General features: G+C 40.0%; 1 protein-coding gene across 1 annotated transcript; it reads right to left on the bottom strand.

The window, feature by feature from the left end:
- Positions 1 to 380: 380 nt before the first annotated feature.
- Positions 381 to 17,255, bottom strand: ASNS (asparagine synthetase (glutamine-hydrolyzing)). Its single transcript, XM_021538369.3, has 12 exons — positions 17,190 to 17,255; positions 15,250 to 15,532; positions 12,047 to 12,284; positions 10,416 to 10,601; positions 10,003 to 10,104; positions 7,847 to 7,974; positions 7,178 to 7,304; positions 5,728 to 5,834; positions 5,296 to 5,396; positions 3,499 to 3,580; positions 3,078 to 3,233; positions 381 to 1,852 (listed from the first exon to the last, which is right to left on the bottom strand). Exons 2-12 carry the CDS (start codon positions 15,496 to 15,498, stop codon positions 1,643 to 1,645), a joined length of 1,686 nt encoding a protein of 561 aa, XP_021394044.1. The 5' UTR covers positions 15,499 to 15,532; positions 17,190 to 17,255; the 3' UTR covers positions 381 to 1,642.
- Positions 17,256 to 27,254: the final 9,999 nt, after the last annotated feature.

Below are 27,254 nucleotides of genomic sequence, written 5' to 3'. Positions count from 1 at the left end.
AACTGGATTTCCTTGAATGCTACAATGTTGCAGCAGAAAGTGCATTTGAGCAACTATCCCAAAATATGTTGAGCCTGTTTTCACTTCAGGCAAATACTGTTTTCTTATCACAGACTTGGAAGTTACAGTGAGTAGTAAATCTTACCTGCACACATCAGTACCTAACCACATACTCTACACTCCTCTCTCAACTCAAAATATTCTTAACTGTTTCAAAGAAATCCAGAGACAAGCACATGGCCCTTAAGTAAAGAAGGTTGCAGGAACATGCTAGAGACAGCTCACAAGTGCTGTGGTGCCACCAAAAGGTTTCACTAAAGTTTCTGGGATGCAGACTCAATTGTAGGATTATGGTGGAGCAACAAACAGACAACCAGTCATTTTGTGAAGGTTTTAAATCAGAGCAGCTGATATTTTATTTTTTAAATAAAAAATGGCTTTGGTTTCCTAGTCAAGAGGGACAATAAAGAAGACTTGTTTTCATAAAGAGCACAATGCTAATCAAGTCAATCTGCAGCACACATTTGTATTTCTTGACCATCCTTATACTTCAGTTACCTTCATAAAAGTAACCCACATGGCTAAGTAGTTAATAAAAAGTTATCTTGGGTAAAAATTCAGGTGTTTTTTTTCAGTAGAGTATTAGAAGTTCTTGTGATTTCTGAAGCAGTTTTTTCCCCATTTTTCCAAGCAAGGCATTTGATCCCATTGTTGTCAGTGATGCTTTGTCCAACTAAAACCTATAGTTAACAGGTTTCGTTCACCCACATATGTGGCCACATATAGTTCAACAGCAACACAGTCAACAGGTGGGAAAATTCTCACAGTAAATGAAAAATTTCTTAAATATTTACTCATGCAATTTCCATCAGACTGATACACATCACCCAGTTAACACTCTATTTTTTCAAGAAAAATAAATACATTAATAAAAACTGAAGTCCTTGAGTTAGAAACAGAGATATAATTTGGCTTCTTTTATCCATTCTGCTCTTTGATAACAGTCACAATATCTTTCAACTGATGGTTTATTTACAGAACAGCCAACTGGTAGATTCACAATAACAAGTAAGATTGCCACTTATTTAATTAACACCCAACACCATCTCAATAAACTCTAGGAAGCATCTCTGCATAGCTATGACTATCTAAATACTTTTTGAAAACTAGACTAAGGTTTTCAGGAGTGTGTAGAAGGACATTCAGAATAGAATAAATACAGATGCTATCCAAGTCCCTCAGCTAGGAACACAAATCACCAGATAGCTAGAGTCCAACTCCCCTTTGCTCAGAGCACCAGCAGCAATTTGCATCCCTCAGCCTGATTCAAGTCCTCAAAACAGAGCTCACATTAAAATATATTAAATGACTTCAAGGAAAATTAATACAATCAAGCTTACCTAAGGAATAGAGCTGTCAAATAAAGTAGTCCCTTGTCCAGAAAGTATTTTCCCATGAATTACAAAGTTTTGGTACAGCAGCATAAGTTTTTGATAGTACACTAACAACAGAAAGTTTAATTTCCAATAGCACTGTCAAAGTACATCTTAAGCTTTAGGTTGGCTTAATTTGTTTGGTTTTCTTAAAGCAGAGTGCACACAAAACGCTTGCAGCACTTTTATTTGGGGATTATTTGAACAGTCTACTCTTGGGTAGCAGACTTGTAATGTTTCAGTGTGCGTGCAGAGGGATCAGTAGCTTTAACCCATCTTGGCATCCAGTAGTGGGGCAGCCAGCTGCTGCGCCCTGAGTAGTGCTTTTCAAAGATCTGGCGGTAGTAATAACTTTCTTTTGTTTTAGGAGGATTGAAAGGATATTTCTCTGCTGCCTTCTCCAGTAAAAGGTCATCAACCTATAGACATAAGCAAAACTCAAGTTAAGCAGCAAATATCTTCAACTTCTTAAGATACACAAGGATTCACCAACCAATAAACATCCGCACTTTTGGAAAAAAAAAAAAAAGTCTATTCTAGAGGCACAGGTTTGACAGGTCAAACAAACCTGTGTCACTGGCTCACTTGATGTTTATGAATAAGTAAATGTATTTCCAGTGCTGTTGGTATTTCTCCACATGACATGTGAAGCCCATTTCTCTGGGACACGACCACCTTTGTTAGTAAGGTCACAGACACTTCTTTCTTAACCCTCCTTTGCTGTGAAACAAGTGCAAAAACTTATAGCAGTCATTTTGCCATGTAAGTGGCTTCCTAGGTTGTTTCTGTAGCTTGGGGAAGAGTTGGCTGTTACAATCAACACCAATAACCATGCTCTTAGCAACAGGAGACCTGGGATGCAGAGGCAAAGACACCTGCAGGTGCTAAGTTAGCTGAGAAAGGAAGGATAAATAGTTGCACCAGTTGAGGCAATTTCAATGAGCAGTTTTGGCTGCCATCATGCTGTTTAACCCAACTACTTTCTTGCCTGAGGAAACAGAAAAAAAAATGGGGAAGAAAGAGATGGTGGTAGGACAGACAGGTTCCCATCCACAGCCTTGACTACTTGTATTTCCATGTAACACAGCTCTGGTGTTAAGAGGGTCTTATTCCTTCCTCTCTGCACTCTAGAAAGGATTATCCTTTATACAGAGTCAAAATGCTGTAAGTCTTCACTGGTTAACAATGCAAGCAGAGAGTTTAAAAAGCAAAAAGGCTTAGCTAGGGATGGCTTTGAAAAATGAATGACACAAACAAGCAAGTACATTATAAGGTCATTATGTTGTTACTCAGCTGCAGAGTAAGTTCAAGCAAGTGCCTTTAGCCGAAGCAGCTGCTTTGCCTGTAACCCAGAAATTGTGTTTGTTGATACACAATCTAATTTGCAATCCAGACACTTAAATGATGTTCATTTCCTTATACAATCATTTCTGCCAAGATCTAGCATTTCTTTCTAACTCAGATCACAAATGTCTTTAATCAACTCAGACATCTACAAGAACATTGATTAAAGTTTATTACTCCTGCACAAGGAAGCTCAACTGCTATATCCACATTTATTCTCTCAACTAAGCATGTGAGCTGCCTCCCACTGGCAACCATAGCTAATACACCTAAGCGAAAAAGGAAAAAGTGGTATTCTACCTGTTGATCAATATAGTCCTGAAGAATGGAAAACCAGGATTTCTTTACTGATGCTAGGCCATCACTGAAAGCTTCTTTGGGTCTCCAGAGAATTTCTTTGGGAAGTAAATTGGAATCCTCAAAGGACAATCTTAAAAGGTATTTTTCAATTCCATTCTGTTTGCAGAACAAAAAAAAATGTCATGAGTCTCTGGAACTGCAGTGTAAAGATCTGGATTTAAACACTTATGAAATGGTTTCTTTTCAGAGATTTTGGTCAGAAAAGGGTTCCCAGTAGTCCAACAATTCAATAAAATATTTAAGAGCATGCTTGACTTTGGGTGGAGGACTTAACCATCGAACTCAGCAATCTGGTCATGCTTACAACATGTATCAGTGAATTTGTAAACTTACATTTGTATCCAACCTTAGTTTTATGTACCTTTGGGATTCGCAGTTCTGCTGGCAGAGATAAATAATAAGAAGTAAACCGATGATCCAAAAATGGGACTCTCAGTTCAAGGCTAAGCAGGAGGAATAAATAGAAAAGATACTGAGTTAATCCAACATATCATCTACTTACAAATTCCACAGCAGCTAAGCTTTCCCTGTCTTTCAAATAAACACTGAGTTTTCTGCTTTCACTTGGAAGAAATTTCAGTTGTATATTAACAACTACTTATTAATTCACCAATTTGTGAAGTGAGGTGTATGGTCTACACAGATTAAAGACTACAATATTTTATAATGCCATATGCCCCGAATTTACAGACTACAGTCCTATAGGATCTGCAACAACCATTGCAATATGTATGCAAAAGCACATTTTAAAAAACTCTCTTCCTCTCAGAGAACTACCAAGTTGCTCACTAGGATTTGCATCAGCATTTAGTAAACATATCATAGAACCAAAAAAAAAAAATTCTGCTGCCATTTCTGAAATTCTCATCTGTTTGTGTTGTCAAGAAACAAAAAAAAGGAGCCCTACAGCAGTCAATTTCTCTCCTATACCAGTGGTAGATATATACATACAAAGCCCTCCTGCTTTTATATACCACAGCTTCTAAGGACACAGAAGGCAACAAATAAAATGACAGTAACTGCATCTTCAGCAGAAAGAATCCCTCTTGGTGTGTCTGCTCAAGACACATTATGCTGTCCAGCTTCACAAGTGAAAGGAGATGTTATACTGTATCCTAGTATTTTCATTGTCTCTTCAGTTTCTACTCTGATACAAAGCTCCAGCTACTTCAGGTAATACCCACTTTACGAAAATAAACCAAATTAACCCAATACTGAGTATTCAGTAATCAAATACTGAGAACTCAGTTTCTCCATATACTAACAAGATTTGCACTGCAAGTCTTTCCTTATAGTTATTCTTATTCTTAACTGATAATGGTAGTTTCATCCTTTCCTCTCTACACTTAGTTCTTCTCCCTTTTCTCCATAAATCTGAACTCCTTAAATCCTGTTCCAATTTGTTAATACAAGGGTTTTTTCTTCCTAACAAAATGTGATTAAAACTTTCAACACATAACAAATTATAAGGCAAATGGCAGGTCTCCTGCACGAGTAAAGAGAAACATAAAATTGTAAAAAACTGGGCAAGTCATTTTGTGGCAGGATCAATATACAACAGAAGTTTCCCAACAGGTAAGTTGTTTGCTTTGCCAAAAATACCATTTTCTCTTACCTATAGACAGCTTTCCAACATTGTTCTCAGTTTAATTAACGTATTTCTTCGGGTGAAATGCTTCTGCTTAGTATAACAATACTATTTTCTACACCACTCAATTTGGAGATTCTTCAAGGTATCAGTTACACAGATTGTATTCCAATCTCTATTACAGACAGCTACATAATGCACATGCCTTTTTCAGTATGTTGTTTTAGTTCTGACAATCATCAGATTCAAGATTTCTCTTTGTCTAAACCTTCAAAGACCCCAAAATCAAATACAAGTTTGCCTTCCCTCCTTAACTCTGTATATTTGTATTTCTAATTCACTGCTTCTGTAAAGACCAGTACAGTCCTAGACAAAAAATATTTCAGATTACAACACTGTGAGCCCTATAGTCACAGATCAGATTAAATTTGGCAGTGTGCTTTACTGTTGCTCAAATTCCTTAAGCCTACAACTTCATGTTGGCATAAAAATCCTCAGCAGTCTTTTCCTGCCTAATCTTGTTTTGCATTTAAATTATGAGTGCTCAGCATCCAAGGGAATATATTTTACCCATGTGCTGCAGTAGTTCTGTCTGCACGAAGTACATCGAACAGGTAGAGCTCCTTCAGAAGCCTCTCACTCTCTTCTGCAGCTTCCTCGGGAGATGGTGCCTGAAAAGAAACATAGCATGGAGCACACAGGTGGAACACAGCTGCAGTGAGGGAACCATTGCTGGTTGCCCTGCATTTGAATTGCAGTCATCACCAAGTGATCTCAAAACCAGCAAAAACTACATACAAGAAATAACAGTCTCAGGAACTGCTGAAGATTAAGAAAGCTGTTTTTTGGGTGATTAAATCCCTTGGATTTTATGCCACCCCAGAAGAAAATCTCAACAAATATATAGTTATGACAACTCTCAAACACCTTGAAGTACACAGATGTTCTGCTGAAAGGCAGAACAAGCAGCTCAAGGGCATTCTGTATACTGAATATATTTACCTTATGGAAATATATATATCCTTGTGTTAGCTCATCTGATCCTTCTCCCGAAAAAATGACCACACTGTCTGTTTTCTTCCGAATATATTTGGAGACAAGATACATACCTTAAAAAAAGTATAAAGTTATTAAAGTACATCTACATGCACGATGCTATATGCAATTAGTATTTTAAAATTTAGCATTTTAGATATTTATCTCCTATACTACTTTCTGTAGCAAAAATCTGATGTAAAGTAGCATCTCATTGTTACTCAAAGCCACCAACAGCCACTCTAAGTTGGTGCTGCAAATACATCTCAAATGTGTACAAATACATCTAAACACTTGGCCCTCAAAATATCAGGAAGATATGTCTACTTGTGATCCTAAGAACACTGGAAGATTCCCATGGGAATCCTCCATGAGGGAGGAGTTGTTCTGACTCCATTTGAAATTAAGTGCATGATTAATTCCAGCACAATGCTGAAGAAACCTTCTAGCCTTGGGGAAAAGTAAAAGCTACTGTTTAACTCTCCACCACTCTGAGTTGAAGTGGATGAAGCTCTTTTTTCAATGTCTTTTGTAAAGAATTTTTTATAAAACAGAATTATGCCTTCTACTCAACAGATGTTTCTGAATGGGACGCTTTTATAACCAAGTATTACTAATCTAAAGAAAAGGATCTAGTTCATTATGATACTAAGCAACAAATCTCAAAGAAAAAAATTACAGAAAAAAAATAAGTAAAATGTTTAAATTTTAAAAGAAATGCATTCATTATTTCACATTGCTAAATCACATCTTCATGGAGGAAATTCCACACAGAGTTCAGTTTTGAAAACTGTGTTGCCTATTTGGCTTCATAACCCTTTTATGATGACACAAGATTAACTGGGTAAAATGCTGTAGCTTGCATTGCACAAAAGGTCCCATTGGATATGGGGTTCTCCCCTCTTATCAGGCTGGGACTGCTTTGTTAGAAGCTGCTGATGACTCCCTTTACTTCTCAGAATCAAACATACATTATAAGAACCTGTGTTACCACAAGACAATAATAAATAGTTCACATTAGTATCAAAATTATGCAAGGAAAGGGTAACTGTGCTTTGCTGTCATAATATTCAGTACCTCAGAAAACCTGTAAATTTCCCCCTTCCTCCAAGATTCATATTTACTACAGCAGAAAACATAGGCCTGCAGATCTAACATTTCTTCTTTATGCAACTATTGCTTTTTATCTCAAAGCTTCAAGAACAGCTCTTGACAGTTGTTTTGTGCAGTCAGAGACTCGTAAATAACAGCTTTTGCCTCAATGTAGTAGCACAGATAAGTCTGGGTACCAGAACTTTGGAGTGCCAGTCCCCAGATTCTGTGCCAGCTAAGGGATCCAACAGATGAACATGTAAGTTTGCATAAAATTTTATTTGGGCAATACAAACCAAAGATTGCCATTAAAAAAAAATCTTACCAATAGAAGCTCTTACTGTTGTTATATCATAGGTTTCCAATGAGAAGATAACTTCCTCTATTGCCTGAATCCCTTCTTCAGTATTAAGTATTACTTCATGATGTTCACTGCCTATATGTGCTGCCACCTGTTTGCAAAAGGTCAAAATAATGCATCACTTTTCAACTAAAATATTTTATAAACATACATTGTGTTTAATGCAAACACATTCAGTGAAAGCACCAGCTCTCTTCTACTACAATGAAAATTATGACATTAGGCCAAGAAAAGACATTACTTAGCAGACCTCTGACTTGCAGTGGTATGTTCATCAGAGAGAACAGTCTTCTTAATTACAGTGTCAATCATGATTGCAACAGACCATCCAGCTGCTTGCCTAGAATATTAACAGAATCTGTAGAGGCTCTAAATAAACCAGATATCTGCCCTTAAGAGAAAAAGCAGTACAAAAGTCATGAAAGCCTGCATAGTACCCCAGGTGCCAAAGTGTTTGTAGAAAACTGTTAATTCAGCAAACTGGTCATTAACTCACAACACTTAACATATATACAAATGCCTTTGTATAGAACCATAACAGGGAGACCTACCCTAAAACCATGAAGTTAATGCTATTAATACACACTGTTTAGCATTTAGCTCAGAACAATCTGGAAGCAATGCTTAAGATACCTTTCTGGCAGCAAGTAAGTCAGGACTGTTTTCCATTCCAATTGCAAAGGTTTGTAATGGATAATTGATGTTCATTTCTTTCATCAGTTTCAGAAGAACAGCTGCAACCAAGCTGGAATCTAAGCCCCCTGCCAACAAAACAAATTATCTGATTAGGTGTTTGAATGATGGTTTGCTTCCCCCTTAAGGAATCTAGATACTAGAATCCTATGAGTGGGCTTCATTTTTAAGATGTGTGAATACAAGGTGCTTCTCATACAAGTGCACATTTACCTCTGCTTAATAAAAGAATCAGGCAACTTTAGTGGAACAGTTGCCAGTACTTTTGGTGTAAGAAGCATCAGTGGAACTCCTTATTTAAGATAAAGTATACTGAACACACTGTACTACTAGAGAATATGCCCCTTCTCAACTCTACTAAAATGGGATTTATATTCTCCATTTTAAAACCACTCCCTATCTTCCTTTTACCTACACATATGACAGTCAACTGATAGGACTATGGATTTTTTTGTTTGCTGTAAGTAAAATAACAGAATTAAGTAAAATAACAGAATGCTTAGTGGAAGGGTTCCACTCTTCTTCACTCATTCTTTTTTTCCTCCTCCTCTTTCTAGAGGGGAGTGAAAAGATTTGAACAGTTTGGATAACAAGCAGAAAATAAAACCAAGAGACGCACAAGTTGCCTAAATACACTCTAAGGATCCACCTTCTTATTATCATGAACTATTTCTGCTAATCCTTGGCTAGTTCTACTTACTGCTCTCCTACAAAGTACTGAGCAAAACACAGTACGTATTTGCCCACATCCACTTGCAGTTCTGACAAGCATGAGGCAAAACCCTCTTCTCTTTGTTTCCCATAGTCTGCATGTGTTTTTGCAGCTAAGTGCATTAGCATCAATTCCCACCCTGATACCCTTTGTGGACACGCAATCTAAAAAAAAATATTTCCTGTTGAAATTACATGCAAATTCTGAGAAAATGAGAGTACAGAAAACAGAGTGCTCAGGATGCGGAAATCAGAAAAATAAAAACCCAGGTTCTCCACTGTGACACTGAAGAATTCCCTCTGTGATTAGAAACAAAAACAATAAAACAATTCTCTGTAATGTTCCAAGCATACCCAAAATCGTGAAGCACTGAGATACTCTGGTATTATTTATACCAGCATAGGCACATAGTTTTGCTTCCTGCATGTGCATCTGAGGAGCTGCTGACTGCCTTCCAATTTGATATTTGAAATCTGGGGTTTAAACAAGCTTTTTTACTGAAACTGAGATCTTCCAACTCTATATATCTTCCTGTTTAATTTACCTGCTTCCTACTTTCTGTAATTGCATAGTAAAGAAATGGTCCAGCAGTATCTCCTGGACAGTTTGCTCTCATTCAGATGCACATTTGATAGGATTCATGACAAATAAGTGTAATTACTGTTGTAATGCATGAAAAGCATTCCATAACTCTAAGCACAAGTACGAAGTGCCACATAAACATGGGAAATAAGGTGTCAGACCCATGGTTACAGAGCCTTACCACTGTAAAGTACCTCTGTAACACTGAACTGTCAGATCACAACAGTGATCAGCTAAGTCAGTGAACAACTTCCTGTACCACGAGCTGTTACCTTATCTGCAAAAGAATGTAGCAAATAATTTTGGTCCAGATGGTCTCCTGTAATATGGCAAATTAAGGAAGTTTAGGATGGAGACAAAAGCAAAGGTGGCAAGTAAGAATTCTCCTCCTTCTGAAACACTCCAAGCTCTCTTCTAGATTCAAGCTGCGCAAAGTGAATGTAATAATTAAATTTTCTTTTTAGACCAACCTAAGCATAAATCTCATGTATTTAAGAATATTGAGTGATTTTCAACAGGACTACTATAAATATTTTTCTTACTTAAACATGTTCAGTGTCTCAGTAAGCCAAGATTCCAACCCAGAGTAAACTTTAAAAGCATAAGACTTTCAAGATACTTGAAAACTGGAAAACATTCTTTCAAACTAAGAAGTTCTCTGTTGCCTGTCCTAAAAAGCAAATGAAGATTCAGATCACTCCAGGTACACTGCAGCAGAACAGCCAACATACTTTCCTTTAACCACTACAGGATGGGCGAAAGACAGAGAAGGTACAGAATCACTTTGGTTCTTGCCACTTACCTGACAGAAGACAGCCAATCCTTCTGTGAGCCATCAAACGCTTTCTAACAGCATTTTCAAAGAGAATACGGATGTTGCTTTTCACTGTTTCAAGGTCAAAACCTGCTCAGAAAAAAAGAAAAGGGTAAAAATTGCCCAAAAAGTGTTACTTAGATTTTGCTGGATGATGGTAATTCAGAAACAAAGATATTTGTCTGAATCTCCTTTGATAACAAGGACACTCAAGTCCATCTTGGTACATGACTGCCTACAAAAACAATTCTAAAGTCCCTACATTTTAAAGGTTCTTACAGATGGGGACTTTTTTTCTTAAATGGTACTTTTTAAAACAAATCAATGCAAATTTTACATTCCAAGTTTACTATTTTTTCACTTTTAAATCAGAGTAAGTAGCAAAATATTTGCTGTACTACCTGAAGGAAGAGCTTCCACTGTATCACATACAACATGGAGTGGTTCATCTTTACAGCTATGAAATTTTACTAATTCCACTGATGCAACCTTGCCAGAGGGCTTTAAGTCCAACACTTCATAATGACCCGGAAGAAAAGGTTCCACTTTAGAACATAAGGATGTTGAATGCTTTAGGTTGATGAGTCCTACACATGAAATGGGAAAAAAGAAAATTGTCAGAGTTCTTGACTTAAAATGGTTAAGTAATACCTCATTCAACAGCCTCTCTACTAAAACTATATACAAATATTTTCTCTGGATTCTAAATCTGGTATTAAAAAATATCCTTCAGAGTCACCATCAGTCCTGACCAGAGCATGATTCTGCTTCTGGCAGGATGTGCACATAGATCTGAGCTATCTCAAGTTGAGGCAGATAGCAGAGAAAGCAAACCAGCAAGTTTTACTAATTGGCAAGTAGCAATTTATCCCTGTGAGCACTAGTAAGAGCACTTTTCTAACTGACTACATTATGGCCAGGTCAAAGTATAATATACTTAGGAGAATTTGAATGACAATTATTAATTAATTTTGTGTTTAAAATTAAGTGTAGCCAACCTAACAAGAAGTTTGCAATAAAACAACATCATTGTAGTGACTGCTTAATTGACATATATTTAGTAATTTCAAAACTCATCAGCTCTAGACTGATCTACTCCACTGCAATTGAATGCCAGGTGTAACTTGTAGCCAAACCTCATTTCCATTCCCCCTGTGAAAAAGGATGTTTTGCACCTACTGGTCACCTGGATGCCCCTTGAGGATATCCTCAAAAGGGACACTGAACTGTTGCTAGAGAGGGACTGGAAATTCATTGTGATTGTTATAGGACACAGTCTCCAAAACATTCACTTCCCTTCTCTCTCCACAAGCAACAGAAATGGTGCAGCTCTTAGTATTACTACATAGTACTATTAGAAGAGTCAACCTACACTGGAGTCTGATAATAAAATAGATATACAATATAAAGGACAGAAATAATAATGAAAACAAATTTTAGGCAATAAACTCTATTTTGACACTGTTTGGATTTGTTTGTGATAGCGCCAAGACTAGAGATAATTACTTTAAAAGAGAGAGCAATGATAGGTCATCTCAAAAAAAAGAAGTCATCATCAAATAAAGTAAGTGATTCTGGGAAATTACTCAATGTTGCAGTAAATTTCAGTAGGGTTTCACAATTCCTGGCTTTTACAGATTAGCAGTTCTTGTGGTATAATTACCTAGTTCACTATGTAACACCAAGACCAAAGTCTAATATAATTTATTGTAGCATAAGTCTAGTCTAAGTCAATAAACTATATCTAACTGTAGCCTAACATAAAACATCTTGAGTTCAATACTGCTATGACTCCAGAACACAAAAAATCTAGTTAAATAAGCAAGTTATTTTAGCGCTATTAAGGACAATTAAACATCTTGGATGCTTTTATTTTAATGATGTGTAGTCCTTACATTGCTAAATATAGCTGATATATTACTGAACTTACTGTTCATTTTCTCTTCACACAAAGAAGCAAAGCCCAAAAAGAAAATTTGTCTCCAACCAAAACACCTAAGATTATTTAGGCACTAAACACAACTGACTTTACCTTTTGCCTCTGAACAGACACCCAAAAATCCATCATCAGTCAGCACCTTAAACAGTGGTCTGACTCCATAAGTATCTCTTGCCAGAAACACTTTTCTGTTTGCAGTGTCCAAAAGGATGAAAGCAAATACACCATCTAGCATGGATGCTGTTTGTTCTATTCCTCCTCTGTTATATAGATGAAGGATAACTTCACCATCCACTAATGTTTGAAAGTCAAATCCAAACTGCTTCTGCAGCTGAAAAAAATATAAAGAAAAACATAAATAAGCATTTGCAAATACTGGCTGCTCATTATTTCATAAGAATAATCGTCTATGTAAAATCACATTTTAAAAGTTCTATAAATATTTCTGCTAAAGAAGGAAATGATGCTTTTGTGTTCAAAGTTGTAGTGAGTTTGCACAGCCTGGCTTTGGTAGTGAAGGGACAACAAGGGTGGCTTCTGTGAGGTGCTGCCAGAAGATTTCCCCACATCTGGCAGAACCAAAGTCAGGCGGTTCCAGGACAGACCTATTGCTGGCCAAGGCCGAGTCAATCAGGAATGACAGTAATGCCTCTGTGATAACGTATTTAAGAATAAAGAAAAGTTATTGTGCAGATATAATTGTGGCCAGAGAAGAGGGGGATGAGACTATGAGGAGAGGAACAGCCCTGCAGACACCAAGGTTGATGTTTCTCTCCTCTCAGCCCCTAAACTATCAGGCTAGCCCAGAGATACGAAGCTTTGAGGGGAGGATCAGGAGATTGGCATAGATTCAAAAAGAGGCTCTCACCCTGATGTAGTTGTCCAGCTCTTTATTCCAGGAGATCCAGGGGGAAGAGAGGGGAAAAGAGCGAACAGGAAGGGTCATCGCCTTATCTAGGCTCTGGACAGGGAGGGCTTCTCTGGCTCTCTGCCAGCCCCGTTGGGGCAGGAAGGAGGGGACCAGGCTTATCTGATCAGAATCACAGGGGTCCCGGGGAATGGGGGAAAACATGGCCTGAGAGCAATGTAAACAAGGTCAGTGGAGAAGGAGGGGCAGGAGGTGCTCCAGGTGCCAGAGCTGGATTCCCCTGTAGCCCATGGCACAGCCCATGGTGAAGCAGCTGTGCCCCACAGCCCCTGAATGATCACGGGGATGCAGAAATCCACCCACAGCTCACAGAGGAGCCCCACACCAGAGCAGGTGGATGCCTGAGAGGAGGCTGTGAACCCATGGGAGACCTGGCAGGAACCTGCAGACCTATGCAGAGAGAAGCTGGTAGGACTTGTGACCCTGTGAGGGACCCATGCTGGAGCAGCCTGTGCCTGAAGGAAAGCACCCTGTGGCAGAGGGACCCACACTGGAGCAGTCTGTGGAGAACTGCTGCTGTGGGGCAGACTCCTGCTGGATAAGTTCATGAGGACTGTCTTCTATGGGAGGGACCCCACACTGGAGCAGAGGAAGAAACCTCCTTCAGCAAAGGCAGGAACATCACATGATAAACTGACCATAACCCCCATTTCCTGTTTCCCTGCTGGGGAGGAGATGATAGAGCTCAAGAAGGAGGAAGGGGTAGAGGGAAGGTTTCTTTTCTCAAAGCTTATTTTACTTCTCATTACCCTGTTCTGATTTTGTTGGTAATACATTTAATTTATTTTCCCCAAGTTCAGTCTGTTTTACCCATGACAGTATTTGGTGAGTGATCTCCCCCAGTCCTTAGCTCATGAAACTTTAGTTGTATTTTCTCTCCCCTGTCCACTTTTTGAAGGGAAGTTTTGGTGGGTGGCTGGCATCCAGCCAGGGGCAACCTACTACAAAAATTTTACCCAGGATCATCTCTTAGGCAATGAGTCTGACAATGCCTTAAGCAATTCACGTTAAGGCAAGTTTTCAGGGATACACTTCTGAGGATGTCAAACTGCAAACCCATGACCCTGGTCTTCACTAGCCAACCACTGTGTAAAAAAAAACAAACATACAAAACAGAGGGAAAGAAAAAAACCTCACAAAACCCATGCTTTAACATTTTCAGTTCCTTGGTTTTAATTGTTACTTATGGGTAACAATTGGCAGTCTTAGATCAAATTGAGTCAATGTTAAAATGACATTGCAAAACACTGCAAGTAATACAGATTGGTGGTACATTTCACATGTACTGTAGGACAAAGTGTCACCCTTCAAACAACCAGATACTTCAAGACTGGGAAAAAGATGAAAACTCCTGGCTATTCAGTCAAATTCCCAATGACATTACTGATGTCACTGATGTGACTGACAGTAGCCTGACCTGACTTTAAAAATCTGACATTAAAAATGTTATAAAATTAGCATTAGAACTACTATAATATCTCAGATTATTCAAATGTTTCTGATGCTACCACACTTAGTAAGGGGGCACACTTTACACATTGATTCAACTGAACAGACAGTTTTGAGCTGCTTTTTACATCAAATTTGGGTGATCTGAATCATCTTGCCAATAACAGGCAGCCTGGACATCTCAGCACAGGGACTGAGGAACACTGACAGTGTTTAGCAGCAGGATCACATCCATCATGGACATTTAAGACCTTTAGGAACTATATAAGAGTTGCTGCTTGTTTTGTGCCCAAGAGACTTAGGTGGCTCTCAAATACCCCACAAAAAAACTGTCTTCTGCTGCAGACACCTAAGGACTTCTGTGGCATACTCGAAACATCTCCCCAAGGCTCATTGCTTTTATATAAATATGTAAGCATGCATACTACGCATCACTATTTCTTAAGTGACATACCTCATCTAGATTGAGAGGCAATAATAAAAATGCAATACCCAACAACTTGGGAGAATGACAACCCAAAACAATTGAAGAGTAAGAAAGACTAAAAGCATTTGTATTATGAAGAGAGAAGAAGGGGAAAAAGAGGCTTGAAATTCTTCTCCCCAGGAGATAATGAAGAAAGTGCCTTAACTTTCAACTGAACAAACCTGAGGATGTAAGCATTTATTGCCCTTCTTGTTAATTAAAAAGTGATTTTTCAGTATTAAAGATTAAGTATGTTGCTAAACAAGCTACCAGATTCACAGCTCATTGAAATAATTTACATCCTTTTAAATACTAGCTGTTTGCTAACTTTCCCATTTCTTTCCTGATATTCTAGTTCAACACATTTTAACGATGTTCTGAATATCCACTAGTATTGAAATTAAAAAAAATTTTTTTTTTTTTTAATTGCCTTACCATGTATACAACACTTACCTGTTTGAAATTGTAGATTTCTCCATTGTAACACAGCCACAGGTATGGGAATTTCTTCACCCGGATAGGCTGCATACCATATAGCTGATCAACAACTGCCAGCCGGTGGAAACCAAAACAACAGTTGGTGAAACCATTGACGTTCTCAAAACGAAATGCATCAGGACCTCTGTGTGCTATCTTCATGGCACTCAGACACTGCACAGAAAGGCATTCATCGCTCCCAAACAGGGCCCAGATACCACACATGATGAGGCTCTTGTTCTACCTGCACGTGAAGAACCTGTTCAACAGAGACATGAACACTGTAAGCAAGATCTGACACTTTGTACTGGGTCTGGCTGAGAGGGGGTTCATTTTCCCCTCAGCAGCTCTCAGAGAGCTGTGTTTTGTATTGGTATCACAGCAGTGTTTTGGCTACTGCTGACCAGTGCTTACAGAGCATCAAAGCATGCCAACATTTCACCCTCACCAGAAGGCTGGGAGCAGGCAAGATCTTGGAAGGCAACAGGACGGGTAGACGGGCAACGGGAAGGTAGCCAGGACAGCTGATCTAAATTATCCAAAGTGATATTCCATATCGGATGTCTACCCAGATAAAAGATTTAAGGGAAAGGAGGATAAAGGTGGAACAATTGCGTGTGCTGAAGCCGTGCTTCCCAGGAAGTGGCTAGCCATTGCTTGCTGATGGGAATGAGAGAATAAAATCTTTGTTTTTTCCTTTTGCTTATGCATGATCTTCACTTTTCCTTAAAAGCAAACTGCCTGTACCTCAACTCATAAGGTTTTTTATTTTTCATCACATTTTCTTGCCCCTCACTCCATCCTGCTAAAGAGAGGAGTAATAGAGTGTCTTAGTGAGCACCTGACATCCAGCCAAGGTCAAGCCAGCACACACCTAAAAACCACAGATAACAGATGTAGGCTATTAATCACTTAACTGTCAAGAGGCATGATATAAAAAGAATAGCAGGCTTTACTAACACGAAGTAAAACCCGGCTTGCTCAAAGTACGATAAGCAAATTTTAGCCAGCAAGAAATTAGGTTTAAGTTTTACCTTTAGATACAGCAAGACTGTTTATGATTTTTTATTTATAGAGCATAAGTACAACAAATCATTGCTGGTCATAGAGTATGTTGAAATAACATAATCTGAGCAGAAACATTAAACATCCTTTCAGTTTGTCACCTTTGCATTCAAGGGGGGTTTGTAACGAAGAGGAAGGCTCTGTAGTGGCAGGACAAGGGGGAAGTGTTTGGAATCGAGGAGCACAGGTTCACGCTGGGGTTCCCCACCGGCAGCGCGGCAGCCCAGCCGGCCAAGGCGGGAGCGATGCTGCGGCGGTGCCGCGCTGCCCCGGCACGCTGCTGCTGCAGCCCCGGGGTCTCCGGACACACGCTCCGAGCCCAACCCACAGCGCACGTGTGCTTCAGCTGGGGACCTCCAGATCAAGCGATGTCGCTGGAGACATCAGCCCAACGCGGCCTCAGGGCTGAGGTCCAGAGAGCCACAAAGCCCACAGCTCCGGGCACATGGGGAGGCAAAAGCGTGCCAAGGGGAGCAGGGCACTGCAACGACACTGCTCCCCCTCCCACGCCTGTCCCATCTGGACATGCGATGGCACTGCGGACCTCAGCCTCAGCACATGGAGCTGGGCTTTCCCACCATCTGGAGCGTCCTCCTGGTATCCCGCGGTCCCTGGGACACCGCGGGCACCCGGAGCAGGATCCCCCCGCCCGCACTCGCTCCCCCTCAGGCCCTTCCACACGGCCGCCCCTTCCTCCGGCGGCTGCCGCACATCCCCCCGGGCCCGCCGCTCCCTCGCCAGCCGGCGGCAGGAGGCCGAGCACCGCGGCAGCTCCCCCGGACCACAGCCCCTTCGGCCGGCCCTGCCCGCCCAGCCCCGCGCCGCCGGGCCGCCCCGGCCCGCCGCCTTACCCGCCGCCGGCGCTCGGAGCCGCCGTCCGCGCCGCGCCGGGGGACGGAGGAGGCGGCCCCGGCCGGCCGCGGCCCCGCCCCTGCCCCGCCCCTGCCGGCAGCCGCTGTTGAAACACGCCGCGAAGTTTCATCATGCGCCTCCCCGTCCTGCCCTGCCCGCCGGCGGGGCGCGGGGAGGTCGGCCTGGGCCCGGGCCCGGGCCCGTGTCGTACCCGTGTCGTACCCGTGTCGTACCCGTGTCGTACCCGTGTCGTACCCGTGTCCCGTCTGCAGCCGGCCCGGGCTGCCCCGCGGCAGGACGGCAGCCTGGGCAGCAGCCCGCAGGCAGAGCGGCAGGCAGGGCAGCAGCCGGCAGGCAGGGCGGCAGCCCGCAGGCAGGGCGGCAGGCAGAGCGGCAGGCCGGGCAGCAGCCCTCAGGCCGGGCAGCAGCCCGCAGGCAGAGCGGCAGGCAGGGCAGCAGCCCGCAGGCAGAGCGGCAGGCAGGGCAGCAGCCCGCAGGCAGAGCGGCAGCCCGCAGGCAGAGCGGCAGGCCGGGCAGCAGCCCGCAGGCAGAGCGGCAGCCCGCAGGCAGAGCGGCAGGCAGAGCGGCAGGCCGGGCAGCAGCCCGCAGGCAGAGCGGCTCTCCCGGCCCGCTGTGAGGAAAGCGAGCGCCGGCAGGCACGGCTGGGCGCCCTGCGGGTCGTGGGCTCAGGCGGGCGATTTGTACCTCTCGGAAATCCTGTCCCTGCAGGTGTGCTCCAGGCCCTGCCTCGCATGGTGTCCAGGGAAAAGAGCATAGGCATTGCCCCTAAAGCTGCTTTGTTTGGGTTGGGACGGGCGAGTCCGTGCGAAACTCACACCTTTGGAAGCATTTGCCGAGGATGTTCGATTTTTTTGTGCGAAACTTAAGTTTTGAATCATAGACACGATGGGTAAAACAAGATTTTAATGCTTACCTGAGCTTCATAATGGGTCAGTTTTGCCTGTTTGTCTTTGAGAGTGCTAAAGTGAATGAAATTCAACTCTGAATATTAGGATGTGAAGTGTTAAATATAAACCCTAATTCTCCACAAATACTTCAAAGGAGCAATTAGTAATTCACATGCAGTGTGCTTTCATAGCCAGCTTTAGTGGAGTTACTGTAAAACTGCAGTACTGTGCATAAAGTTCTTCAGGTCATGAACTTTGTCAGCAGTTAAGTGTGGTCTGTGTGTAGAATTTTAAAAGGATTTTTAAGAAGCCATAAAAACAATATTTTTAGGCTTCAGAAAGAAAAATGTGTTGAAGCATCCTGTGCATGAGAAATAGACTCCAGTGCTGATCAGGATTAGATGTAAGATGCTTCTGTTCAGCACAGCTTCATCTGAGCGCTGGCACCCTGCAAATGCCGTGTGTGCAGTTCCCAGAGCTGTGCACTGCCTGGAAGGGCAGGTTATAAGTGTGTGCAATGGCACATGGAGTCACTGCTCACAAAAGAGAAATGGTAGTGGTGAGGAACACCTTATCTCTTGAGTTTTTTTTCCAGAGATCTAAATACCACTCTTCAATTTGGAAAGCTACAAGAAATAGTAGACAAACCTTCTACTAATTTAGGTTGTTTTGGGGGGTTGTTTGTTTGTCAGAAGCTTTTGTAAGCAGCCTTTCTTTATATCTTTACTTATTTTCTCCACACAGAAGCGATTTTTTTTGATGGGTCTGCTTAGGCTCAAATTGTTCTCTGAGCACATTCATTGATGGTTCCTAAGTAATGAATTCCTGGTTCATAGCTAGATCTCATAAAGTGCTTTACGATATTCACAAACTTATTTTTATTTAGCACAATAAAAATCTTTTAATGGAGAAACTGAAGCAGGGGGATTGAGAAGTGACTTGCAGAAAGTGGCTTGGTAAGGCTGGATAGGCACAGCCAGGGTAGAGCAAAACTTCCCAAGTCTTCATTAAGGCCTGCACTGCATCCTTAGGGTGCACTGGGTAATTTATCCTACCCTTTATCACTTCTAAAAACTGGGGATAGCTGCTGCATTTAACTATCTTGCATGTTTACTGCCCAATTTTAATGAAGTTGATGGTGTTATATATGAGGCTACTGGCAGAAATACTATATACGATCTGTTTTTAAATATCAGCAATGTTAGTGTTTGGTAGTTATAAAAGTGCAAGAAAAAACTGTCCCTGGCCTTTTTTCTACTATTGTCAAGTAGCCCATTATAGCCTGTTTATATTAAGTCTCATTCTTCAATATCTAGTCTTTTCTTTCAACATATCTGTAGACACCACTAGATGTAATTACACCTCAGTCTCTCACCCATGTTCTTCTCAAGTCCCATCTCCTGTCTCAGTTTTCTCATTCCTGCAGACATCATGTATAATATTTTTCTTTTCCACTCTACTCCTCTAAAGTTGATTTTTCCTTACATTTTTTGTTGAAAGAAATTTACATTGCTTCTAGCTGGGTTGAGAGAACAGGTGTGCATGTAAATATTGGGTGCCATTAGTTGCTAGGAGACTTTCTGCTTTGTGATATGTATCTGAGAATTACCGCTTGGCCACAGAATAAAACCATTTAATAATGGCTGAAAAACCTTGTAAGAAAGGTCCTGATTAATGAATTGGGAAGTGCTTGTCTTAGTTCTGTTTATAATCAGCTGAGATGAAAGGCTAAGAGATTTCTCTGAAGGCAAGAGATAAATGAGTAAATAAAAGGTCAAAGTTAACAGTTAACCCAAAGCTAGCAGATAAGTGAATATAATGTAGAACAAGCTGGTGCAGCTTCATGTCTCACACTGAACTGGTCACTGTTCTCAGCTGAGCATTGCTCATAAATGAAGTCTCTGCTCCTTATTTTGTCCCATTAAAGATGAGTAGCTTTGGTGCATCTATTGAATGTGGTGCCACCAGCATGCTTGGAAGACTGAAAATATCTAAGTTCTGTGAGATTAATGAAATGTGTTTGGACAGGAGAGAGAACTGAGGGAAGGGGAGAAGTGGAGGCTGTGATTAACAAAGGCAGATGCTGAAGGTCTTTTTGCTTTAACAGCAATGACTAACAAATTAACAGCCTGTGGTACAGGGGTTTTTACAGGGCATAGTCTCCTGAAGATAGCCCTCATGAGAGGGCTTTTTGCAGGAGAGAACACATTTCAACTGATTTTGTGATAGTGCCTCTCCCAGCTCTCTAGTCCCATCCTTTGCTCTCACTAGAGCTATGCAAGAAAACAAGATCTGAAGTGGAAAACAATGGCAAGACTCCAGTATTAGAGAAGGACTTTCCATTTTCTGCCAGCATCCATTGCACATTCTCTGGAGTTTCTCAGGCAGGAATTCAACACCCTTTGCTGATGGTGAAAGTTGCCACAAGTGGATTCATGGACCAGGTCATTAAGATGGGTAGGACTGTAAAACACCAGAAATTCTATTTGTGTGTCTCAGCACAGCCTTGCACCAGCTCTTTGCACAGAAATTACCAGAGAAGAGGCATTCTGCACCCTACCAGGCCACCCACTTAGTCATGGACTGTTTAAAATGCTTCATCACCAACATTTTGCAGGATAATAAAGAAAATGCTGAAACAATTTCTGTTTTTGAAAAATTGAAGATTTTGCCTGTGGGAAAGAGATGTATCTTGTCTACCCTTCTATGTCTCCCTTTGCAACCAATATCCATTTTTAGCTTGGACCAACTACTTGGACCAACTGCTCTCAATCTGGCCTTGAACACATCCCAAATTGGAATAGCAAGACTTGTCTTTTCCTTCTCCTGACTTGTGTAATAATGGAGGTATGGGAGTAGGCAATTCCAGGTTTCCAGATGCCTCAAACTGTTTTTAAGCATTCAGTGACTGAATGTTTTCTAGGACAGGGACTTAACTTGAAAGCAGAAGGTTGCTCCTCCTAATGGAATTGCATAGAAAGATCCATATTCCATGGATGGCACGGCAGCCCATTGTAATGAGAGAGATCAGTGGTGGGCAGGGCTCAGGAAAAGGTGGAAATCAGTTCCTCCTCCTCACTCACATGGGTTGACATAAACAATGTCTCTCCTACCTGGCTATCTTTTAAATGCAGCGGTTTGTTGGACACACCTACATTCACCCGGCAGTAGTTGTAGTGACGGGTGTTCTGCTAACACACCCGAATCTGAAATGCATGTTTCTATGTCAAGGATATGCACGTGAAGGGAGCAAAGGCCTTTGCTAATATTGATTTTCCTTCCCCAAGAGATAGTAACAGTATGTGCTCTTAAAGTTTGAATGCTTGCACCCAAAATTTCAGGCAGAGCCATACTTTAATTCCTGGGTAGAGAAAAAAATGAAAAGAGAAACTGTCAAATTCAAAAGCTGTTTGAAGATCTATAGCTTGAAGTAAGGTAGGCTCCCATTTGTATTATTTAGTCTGGCTTTTACCCAGAGAGACTATATCACCTGCCAGCAAGCTTGCAGCTTTTAAATAACTTGTTGACCTTACAGAGCTCTTTGTTCCTATAATTTTGAATTTATTTATTTTTCCATTTTTTCTTGTCTGTTCTTTTCAAAGACATTTAAAGGACATACAGTCTACTTGTCTCTCCTCCAGACAAAATCTTTTTTTCATAGTACAAAAAGTAGCCGTCTCTCCCACTGGGAGTTCCTATCACTATAGTCTTTCTTATTTAATCCTTTTTCTTTTCTTCCTGCTTAATTATGTTAAGCTTCCAAACAAATAAGACTTGCTCTGACCTCGGACTTAGAGGTTGCAGCACTGCTGAGTGTTGAAAGAAAATCTCTAGAGCCCAAGCATTCAGGACTTCAGTAAAATACTAGGAAGGAATGGCTAGTGCAGCAGCAAGAGAGAACACAAAGTAAGGTGATTTGTTATTGCCTGCACAAAAGACTAAGCATTTTTCACCACTGCTGCATCCTTTTTTTAACATCTCAGCCCTTCCATCATCCCCCGTGTTTCTTAGCACAGACAAGAAAGGGTTGTTGAAAGAGCTGTTGGCCATGGCAGGCATGGCATATGGCACACCAATGGCTCTATTGTCCAGGCCAGGACCACAGAGGAATGAAACATTGCTGACTTTAACTCAATAGTGGTCTTGGCTAATGAGAAGGAATCCTGTGTAATTTATTCTCTTCCTGGGGAGGGGGAGACAGGAACAAACCACAAAACCAAAGCAATATATATATATATGCTTTTTTAACCACTTACAGAATACAAAAGCAAAAATAGCTGTCTGATATTGACTCTGCAACATAAACCAGCATAATTCTCTAGAGTTCTTAGAAACACAATGGTAGAACTAATTCAAATTCTGGCTCTTTTTCGTATAGTAGTAAAGATTAGGTGTCAGCTGAATTAGCATTTAAACTAACTCTTGTAGTCAATACAGCAGGATTAACTGCAAATTACAATCTTCAGTTCACTTTTTCATTGTAATTCACCCATTGTGAAATTTTGCCCTTTTCAATAGATGTTTTGTTTAATACAAACAAGATTTCTTTTCACCTAGAATACAGCTAATATTCAGCTCTAAGAGAGATGGTTAGCTGTTATAAAACTGTAACAGCTAAATTCATACTTGAACATATATAATTGAGTTTTAAAACACACTGGTATGTATTTTTTCAGCTGGAATTAATGGCCATAATTTCAATAAAAAGTTATTTTTGCACCCTCCATTGTGCTGCTTTAGTCTTTTAAAGTATATTTGATGTTGTGATTTGTTTCTGGAAGACAAAAAAAAGGGTTCTGTAAAATGTGCTAAAAAGGCACAATTATGTTCTCTGAAGTACAGTTAAGAACAACAGAGGAAGAATTATAACAGTTATTGGACACTGCATGAATTTTTTTTAAAAGAAAGTTAGATGGTCTTTTGTTTATAAAAGATTGAGAAACTATTCTAGAATCTGAGTGTAAGAGCTCTTTCTTATCACTAGGTCGAGCTATTACCTCAAAATAAGAAGCCATTGCCATGCTAGTACTAGTGTTACCAGAAACAGAGGTGTAGAACAAATACAACAAAGGTCTGCAGTGAAATAATTCGACTGGTTGATATAACCTTTGCAGTGCAGAAAATAAATAGCTCCACTATCACACATGCTAAGTAAGTTATTTCTGTAAAAGAAAAATATTTAATAATGAAAGCAATTTCCTCCCATTTTCTCACAGAAGCACACACTAAAAGAAAGTTCACTTCTCTAAGTTCACTTACTAAGACATGGTATGTCTTACTTATTGTATTAAATCACTAGCACTGAAGTCTTCAAAGATTATATAATTTCTATAGCTACTTGCACTCACTTTTTACTAGGAAATTATTCTGAATTCTGTACAGAAGTAAACTTCTGTTGTTGTCACTGCTGTCACATAAAGAGTCAAATCTGGTGTCTCTCCTCCCAGTTCTTCCATAGCTAGAAACTAACAACAGACTTCATAAAAATAGCTTTGTCTTTTTACATATAAAGAGACGAAAGCGAAGTCTCCTGATTCAAAAGCAAAGAAAACCAATTCTAAAGCAGCTCAAATGCAGTATCAATTCAAAAGGATTAAAAGAACTAAATAGTGAATGACTGCAGAGTTAGTTCTGCATTCTAATTCTTACTGAACAATATCTCATCTCTTATTGTGGATGCCAGATAAGAATGTGTTTTCTAGTATTAATGCCAGCATTTTTATTAAGCTTTTTTTCCCAAAGTAAAGAAACATGAGCCAACTAAAATCTTCTGTCAATTCTCATAGAAATACAATTACATAAGAATTGTACTTTATAGCAGCATTACATATTGAATCTTGTTTTAGTTAACAGTAACCCTCAGAATCTCTTTACTTTTGCCAGGTACCAGATGGACAAATGAAAGGATCTATCTGCAAGAGTTAGCTGCTCCTCAGTCTGCTCTGAAATTTGCCTCTTATTAGAGTTTTTATTATCAGAGAACGTAATACTTTATTTCTACTGTAGGATTTGACATATAAAATATCTGCACTTGTCCTATGCATATGTAAAATAAATGGAAAAACACTTATCTATTCAAAAGTGTATCAGCAACAAGAATAAAGAGAGACACATATTTTTCTTAAGTGCTTAAAGGTTTACAAGGCTATTTGTAGAAATAAGTTAGAGCCAGAAAATAAAGTATGGGAGGCTAATTATTAACACACTCATTGGCGTGATGTATGTCCCTGCCAGGTAGTATTTCCTTGATAAAATCTCTGGGAAAGGTAATGAAGTAACTGTTGCCAAGAGTTACTTCTAAAGAACAATATGGTCAAGGCTGAGGTTTGAGTCCATACAGAAGAATACCAGCAGACTTCTTAACCAGTCAGTGGTTCTGTTTGCTGTTCCACAGCACTGAAAATGAGTGTCATTTTCTCCATTTCATGATACAAAAATCTCATTCTGATGGGCAAAAACACAGCTTTGAATTTACTTTGAACTGAAAAACTGTAAAATATCTCTGTCAAAGAATGGTCCCTGGCACTGTTTCATCTTTAGAAATACAGCTGTAGAGTGTTTTGAAGTGGGATATGAGGCAGGTCTGCTAGCAGGATAGAAACATTGTGACAAGTGCTTTTCTTGCAGTCTCCAGAATGAGAGCCCATTGCATTTTTTCTGGTATTTCCAATGAAAATACAAAGATATTTAATATTTTTTATTTTGATAAAAAAATTCCCTTTACTTCAAACTTTTTAGAAGTGTTCTTTTGAATTTCACATTTTTATCAAGGTCTGGTGATTAATTCCTTATTCTGCCACTTGAAATATACAGCCGGAGTTTTTGGCACACACTGAATACTAATCTACACCAAATACCAATCTGGAAGTTCACAATGGCTTGTTTTAAGTCAATTATTTGTAGCAAGGAGATCTGGTTAGCAGGAACAGCAACATAGAGATTGTACAATTGTTTAAATGAAGACAGAACTTATAACTTCAGTGATCAGTAATGTGAATTATTTCACTTCTGGCAGTTCTATTGTTTGTGCAAGAAATACAGTGGGTAAAGTTCCTTGTCATAACAGGATGTCCGACTTTCAGGCAGCTGGTGTTCTTACTGGTAAAAGGAAGGTGGGGTGATACACTCATACTTCTTTATTATATTTAGATACACTTTAGTTCACACAGTAATCTTACTAGAGCAAATAATTTAGTTTTACAGCTCTGTATATGGTTCTGGCTGTTCCAGGACACCCCACCAAATTGTTGTGTCCTGCCCTGCTATAAATGAATGCTCCAATTTAATAATTAAAGAAATTTATTAAATGATCAAAGTATACATTTGGAAAAAAGAAGGCCACAAGTGATTCGACTCTGAGCCAGGTGATCAGTGTCAGGACTTGGCCGCTATCACACCAAAGTCCCCGTGGGTCTCCGAGGCTCAGTTCTAAGGGGCCCATTTTTATACAGTCTCTCGGGATTTGGAAGGGCATCTTCTTTAGCATATTATTGCCTTTTCCGGAACTGGTGGAAAATTGCTGGAATCCTGTCAGGTGAAAATTTCTGGGATAAGCTTCTGATGATGTCTATCAGAATGCTGCCTGCTGGGGTCTAATTAGACAAGAGAAATCCCTTGGAATATACATTTCTGGAGACGGTGTCTTCTTGGTGTTTTAATCTTTATCATTTAGTCTGTTGCTGCTGCATTTGCCTGTCAAAAATGCCTCCAGCTGGGGTCTTGTTAGACAAAAAAATCTTTTGGAATATACATCTCTGGCAACAGTGTTTTCCTGGTGTTTTGAATTTCTATTACTTAGCTTGCTTGTTGTCAGACACTGGTTTTAGTACACAAAATGCTGTGGTTTTTAATTTCATTTAGCACTATTTATTTTATAACATATATTACATGCCCCAAGTCAAGTGGGTAAAGGTATGGTGGTAAATTGAAACTCCATTCACTTTTCTAAAGGCCTTTCTTCTGTTCAAGGAATTAGGGTTGATATGTGTAATTCTCAAACTTGATCTGGTCCAATGTGCCTGCAACTACAATGTGTGGGTTCATAAGTGGGCACAGAATGGATAATGGGTTTCTTAGAGAATAATGGCCTTACTAAATCTGAATAGTCAAGTTAGTGAGATCTTTTATAAATAATATTAAACAAGTAAGGCATTAAATTTAATCTGGCTGTCTGATAAAATAAGAGTGAAAAGAAAACACAAAAGTAGCTTTCAGTCAAAATACATGGAAATTACTTATAGAATATATATTTTCATGGTCTTGCTAATGACCTGTAAAAGCAATAAATGGTCTCTATATAAGACTATTTAAAATTAAACAAAATGTTAAGAAAACATTATTCCTTAACAACCACTGGCTTTAGAAAGCTTTCTACAGAAGGTGATCAGTTTCACCACAGATTTATTAGATACCAATTACATATTGTTTTGGTTTGAAAAGACAAGTGTTTGCTAAGGAAGGTAGGAGCCTTCCTTGAAATGGAAAATGTAAACCCCCTCCCTTTGAATTATTATAATTTTTGAAATTAAGAGGTTCTTAGGTAGAGATATGGGAATCGGAATAACAGTTCTTTACTAGGACCATTTAAAAATACAAATGCAACAGTACAAACAAAATCACTGACAGAGTCAGAATACGACTTGACACCCTGTGGGTCAGGGTGTTGGCAGCAGTTCAGTTGAAGGGTGGCTGCAGTCCTCCTGGAATGGCAGATGTGGTTCTGTTGAAGCAGTGATCCTGTAGAAGGGTGTAGTTTTCTCCCGAAGGTCGAGTGGTGCTGTAGATGGGCCTGATATTCCTCTGGGAATTCAGTGGAGAAGAAAGCTGCTCTTCTTGGAATTTAGTGGCAAAAGACTGTTCCTCTGGGAATCCAGTGGAAAAGGCTGTTTCTGTTGTTCTAATTCTCAGATATATCTAGGTAGGAATACTTGATTCTTCTCTCTGGGCAGAGTATCTCATAATGGGATGATGTAATTTTTATCAGTCATGCAGTGACACTCAATGACCCATTAATAGAAGGTATCTCCCTGGAAGGAGGATTGGTTGTGGAAGAGATAAAGTTAACTGCCCAATTAACAGAGGATAACTACCCTACTTTTAATAGATGGTAATTGAATACACATCCAGATAAACTTGAGACATATTTAAATGATATGT

This window comes from Lonchura striata, chromosome 1 (assembly GCF_046129695.1).
Source record: "Lonchura striata isolate bLonStr1 chromosome 1, bLonStr1.mat, whole genome shotgun sequence".
Classification (NCBI taxonomy): domain Eukaryota; kingdom Metazoa; phylum Chordata; class Aves; order Passeriformes; family Estrildidae; genus Lonchura; species Lonchura striata.
Note: the sequence above shows the minus strand (reverse complement) of the source record. Positions and strands in the feature narration are given on the sequence as shown.

Bases quoted from the DNA above. Each gene is read 5' to 3' on its own strand.
- ASNS (XM_021538369.3), bottom strand. From the start codon at position 15,498: ATGTGTGGTATCTGGGCCCTGTTTGGGAGCGATGAATGCCTTTCTGTG. The intron at 7,975-10,002 runs GTAAGTGGCAAG...TTTTGTTGGCAG, and splicing joins GATTGGCTGTCTTCTGTCAG to GGGGCTTAGATTCCAGCTTG. The intron at 5,835-7,177 runs GTAAGATTTTTT...ACTTTTTTTAAG, and splicing joins AACAGTAAGAGCTTCTATTG to GTATGTATCTTGTCTCCAAA.